This window comes from Mandrillus leucophaeus, unplaced genomic scaffold (assembly GCF_000951045.1).
Source record: "Mandrillus leucophaeus isolate KB7577 unplaced genomic scaffold, Mleu.le_1.0 Scaffold38, whole genome shotgun sequence".
Lineage (NCBI taxonomy): Eukaryota > Metazoa > Chordata > Mammalia > Primates > Cercopithecidae > Mandrillus > Mandrillus leucophaeus.
Window position 1 is genome coordinate 4347738 of NW_012104031.1, and position 4938 is coordinate 4352675.

The 4938-nt window shown below is 54.3% G+C and overlaps 1 protein-coding gene across 1 annotated transcript in view; it reads left to right on the plus strand.

Annotated features, from left to right (window-relative positions):
- The window catches only part of ARL8A (ADP-ribosylation factor-like 8A), a 5239-nt gene extending 1047 nt beyond the window's left edge, over positions 1 to 4192 (plus strand). Inside the window, exons 4-7 of the mRNA XM_011990605.1 lie at positions 1464 to 1557; positions 1738 to 1805; positions 2362 to 2432; positions 3074 to 4192. Coding sequence (XP_011845995.1) covers positions 1464 to 1557; positions 1738 to 1805; positions 2362 to 2432; positions 3074 to 3123 — 283 coding nt within the window. The 3' untranslated portion in view covers positions 3124 to 4192. The remainder of the gene's footprint in view (positions 1 to 1463; positions 1558 to 1737; positions 1806 to 2361; positions 2433 to 3073) is intronic.
- Positions 4193 to 4938: the final 746 nt, after the last annotated feature.

Consider the following 4938-nt stretch of genomic DNA (forward strand, 5'->3'; position numbering starts at 1 on the left):
ATGGCGTGATCTTGGCTCACTGCAACCTCCTGCCTCCCAGGTTCAAGCAATTCTCCTGCCTCAGCCTCCTGAGTAGCTGGGATTACAGGCATACTCCATCACGCCTAGCTAATTTTGTGTTTTTCGTAGAGACGGGGTTTCTCCATGTTGGTTAGGCTGGTCTCGAACTCCCGACCTCAGGTGATCTGCCCATCTCAGCCTCCCAAATTACATGCATGAGCCGCTGCGCCCAGCCCTCTCTTGCTTTTTAAAAATAATGTTTTTTTGGCTGAGCATGGTGCCACACACCTGTAATCCCAGCTACTTGGGAGGCTGAGGCAGGAAGATTGCTTGAGCCCAGGAGTTTAAGGCCAGCCTAGGCAACATAGCAAGATCCTGTCTTTAAGAAAATAAAATAAAATAAATTTTAAACATTGAAAAATGGCAGGGCACAGTGGGAGGCCAAGGCAGGCAGATCACTTGAGATCAGAAGTTCAAAACCAACCTGGGTAACATGGCGCAACCCTATCTCTACAAAAGTACAAAAATTAGCTGAGCCTGGTGGCACGCACCTGTAGTCCCATCTACTCAGACGACTGAGACGGGAGGATCTCTTGAGTCCGGGAAGCTGAGGCTGCAATGAGCTGTAATTGCACCACTGCACTCCACCCTGGATGACAGAGTGAGACCCTGTCTCAAAAACTAATAGGCCGGGTGCGGTGGCTCACACCTGTAATCCCAGCACTTTGGGAGCCCAAGGCGGGTGGATCACAAGGTCAGGAGATCGAGGTCATCCTGGCTAACATGGTGAAACCCCATCTCTACTGAAAATAGAAAAAATTAGCCATGCGTGGCGGCATGCACCTGTAGTCCCAGCTACTTGGGAGGTTGAGGTAGGAGAATCACTTGAACCTGGCAGGCGGAGGTGGCAGTGAGCTGAGATTGCACCACTGCACTCCAGCCTGGCAACAGAGTGAGACTCCATCTCAAAAATGATATTAATAATAATAATAAAATGTATTACATATATATGCCCAAACAATAGATCGTTTAGAATAAACAATAGGTTGCTTTTTAACCTGATAACAAAAAGTATCTTGCTAAAAGAAATCTTCTAAGCTTTCCTTTGCTTTTTTCACTCTAACCTTATTTAGTCTTTCCATGAAAACATAAGTGGGTCACTTTGAGAGGGTCTTACAGCTAATTCCAGAGGGCCCATGCTTTTCCACATGAGTAATGGCTTCCCCAGAGTAGCACTTGGAGGCTAATGGCAGGCCCCAGGAGTCCCCGCAGCTCTTCACTCCCATAGACTCAGAAAACATCCGCGGAGCACCTGCCTTGAGCCAGGCCAGGTAGCCCATGGATCCTGAAGTGACCAAGCTGCAACAGATGCTTTGGCCTCCAAGCAGCAGCTTCTTCTCTTCCTTGCACCACCCCAGCCTGTGGTGTCAACATGCTTGTCCCCACCCTGCCCTTTTCCCCAGGTACATGGTGGATGCTGCTGACCAGGAGAAGATTGAGGCCTCTAAGAACGAGCTCCACAACCTACTGGACAAACCTCAGCTGCAGGGCATCCCGGTCAGCAGACCTGTGGGAGCGGGATGGGGAGGGAGCTCGGCTGGGAAGTCACTGGGGGCAGGTAAAAGCCAGGCATAGTAGGGGTGCAGAGAGGAAACGGGACCCAGGAGGCCAGCTCACTGCCCAGACAACCTGGGCACAGCTGCCCTAGACCTCATCCTCACCCTCGCTTCTCCATAGGTCTTAGTCCTGGGTAACAAGCGAGACCTTCCGGGAGCATTGGATGAGAAGGAGCTGATTGAGAAAATGTGAGTTGGGTGGCTCTTTATATTACTTTCTGCTCTCCCAATTCCCCAACCACCAGTCCAACAGCCTAGGCTTGCTGCTGTTCTTAGTATTAGCCACACGGTGGCAGCAGAGCCCACCTTTTCAGGCACCTCACCCTCCCCATTGTAGCGTCTTAAGAAAAAGGCCCTGCTGGCCGGGCGCGGTGGCTCAAGCCTGTAATCCCAGCACTTTGGGAGGCCGAGACGGGCGGATCACGAGGTCGGGAGATCGAGACCATCCTGGCTAACCCGGTGAAACCCCCGTCTCTACTAAAAAAATACAAAAAACTAGCCGGGCGAGGTGGCGGGCACCTGTAGTCCCAGCTACTCGGGAGGCTGAGGCAGGAGAATGGCCTAAACTCGGGAGGCGGAGCTTGCAGTGAGCTGAGATCTGGCCACTGTACTCCAGCCTGGGCAACAAAAGCGAAACTCCATCTCGCAAAAAAAAAGAAAAAAAAGAAAAAGGCCCTGCTGTCCCCTAGTCCCAGGCCCCCTGGACGTGCGTAGCCTCAGTGGACTCTACTCTGGTTTCCCCCAGGAATCTGTCTGCCATCCAGGACCGAGAGATCTGCTGCTACTCCATCTCCTGCAAAGAAAAGGACAACATTGGTGCGTAGGATTGGGGAAAGGGGAGGAGAGGGGAGAGGCATTTCTGGGTGTTTTAGTGGCTCTCAAAGGTTCTCGCTCCACAACTTTCCTTTAAGTCCAAAGCCCTGTGGCTCTTGGGTAGAAAAGGCAGCCGGGCGGCCCAGATTCTGGGCACTGTCCCAGCTCGTCCCCAAGTGGTTGTATGATCTTGGGGTTGAAATCGATCCCTGCTCTGGGCTTCACCGCCTCACTTCTAAGATTCTAGGGCTGGACCCCGTGATTCTCAGGTCCCTGCTGGCTCTGACATGCTGTGGCTCTGTCTCTTTCCCAGCACCTGGATTCCGCTACTACTTGTTCAGGGCCGTGTGGCGCTTGCCAGCTCTGGACTTCTTGTTTGTTTGTTTTTGAGAAAGTGTCTCGCTCTGTCACCCAGGCTGGAGTTCCGTGGAGTGATCATAGCTCACTGCAGCCTCCAACTCCACTCCTGGGTTCAAGCAATCCTCCCACCTGAGCGTCCCACGTAGCTGGGACTCCAGGTGTGCGCCATCCCTCCTGGCACCTCTGGACTTGTGATACCCTTAGGTTTGGTTTCTTAGGCCTCTGCTGCCCCAGCATGGCCAGCACTTGCAGGCCTTATAAGCTGTTCTCTTTTCACCTCTCAGACATCACCCTACAGTGGCTTATTCAACACTCAAAGTCACGGAGAAGCTGAGACTCCAGCCCTTCTCCCTCAGACCAGGGACCGTCGTCATCTAAACCTGAAGCCGAGCTCCCCGCCCACCCCCGTCGTCCCCCTAAGCCCACCCCTCCTCACCCAGTGTGAGGAGGGCCCTCTGGGGACCCCAGAGTCCTGTTCTGCTGAGGTTTGAACTCCTGTTTTTATTGTAAAATACATTGCCCCCCATTCTGGTCCCCTAACTTCTCACCCTTCCCTGCTGCCTTTGTCCCATCACCCAGCCCTGCCTCCCTCCCAACAACCCTGGGCCACAGCCCCCGCCCCTGGCTTTTCTGAGTCAGAGCCACTCCTGCACCTCCCTTTTCAACACTCTCTGTTATCGTCCTGTGTGTACAGTATATATATGTATATATATTTTAATTTTTTAATTTAAGCAAAGACTAAAATCAACCATTTGATGCTGCAGGGCATCCCTTTCAGGACCTGGGAGGGGGCAGAGTCTGGAGAAAAGGAGGGAGACGCAGGTGGACTTGGGGCAAGTTCAGATCAGGAGAGGTGGAGACTGGCACCTGCGGCAGGTACCAGCCTGGGCACTGGTGGCCGCCCCCCTGTCCCGTGTGTTTCCACCGCCCAGTCTGGCTTGTCCTGGCAGTGCTTGAACCCCACAGGCTAGCAAGGGCCTCCGGGGGCCCCTCCCCTCGGTCCCCAGCCTGGGTAGAGCCACCAGGTACGACCAGGTACCAGAAACCACCAGGTGCACGGGGCAGAAAGCCAGCATCCATGCCCCAGCAGCCCCCTCCTGCCTGCTCCTGGCTCCCAGCTCCCGCCCCTCCCCAGGGCCCCCACCTCCACGGCTCACTTCATTTTCTGTTCTCATTTTGCAGAGTTGCACAAGGAGAGAACTCAGCATGGGGGGTTGGTTCTTTGGGTTCTGTTTGTTTATTTGTTTAATTTAATGATTTGTAAAGTGATGTTCCTCTTCCTTTTTTACACTTTTCAGCTCATATTTAACCTCTGTTTGGAAAATGATTCTTGTAACTGTACATTTTTTTGCCTCCTAATAACAATGACAACAACAAAAATAAATGACCAGTTTTGTGTTGGGGGGGTGTGTGGTGCCGGTTACTTCTCCGCAGTTGGCATGGGTTGCCTGACAGGCCCACAGGGCCACCAGCACACCCCTGCACACTGGGCACCAACAGAGCCACGGAGCGCGAGCACGTGCCCGCCCGGGGAGCACAATGGCGCTGCACAAAACGGCCTCCCACACGTGCGTCCAGGCTCTTGCGCCACCTCCTTCTCATTCTCTTTTCAGACTTTCATGTAGCTAGCTTTGAGCCAGCAGCTGCCACGTGGGGCTGCAAAGCTCTGTTGAGGGAACTGCCCAGGGCTGGGTAGAGGTGGCAAGGGACAGGGCTGGGTGCTGTTTTGTGTGCGAACTGAGCTGCGCTCTCCTTAGGCCCAGTTCAGGCCTCAGCCCCTCTTTCCCAGGCCCTGGATCTCACCAGCAGCCAAGGTTGAGCCAGAACCAGCACCCTGTCCCTCTGGCCCCCAGTTCCTACCCCAGAACCAGCTAACTGTGCTCCAGGGGTAGGGCTGGGCCCACAGAGCCTGGGGGAGTGTCACCGCCTTTGCTGCCTCTCAGTTAGTGCCAATGCTATGGGTTTCCTGGTAGGAGGCCTGCCCTCGCTCCTCTGCCTCATTCTAGTCGGCCCCCCCGCCCACCACCTCACCATTCACCGTCAGACTGGTCCTCCCTCGGCACTGCTCACAGCTGCTGCCTCAGAGCCTGGTGGCCCTGCCTGCTCAAATCCAAGGCCATCTTGACCCAGTTTCACAGTAAGCCCCACC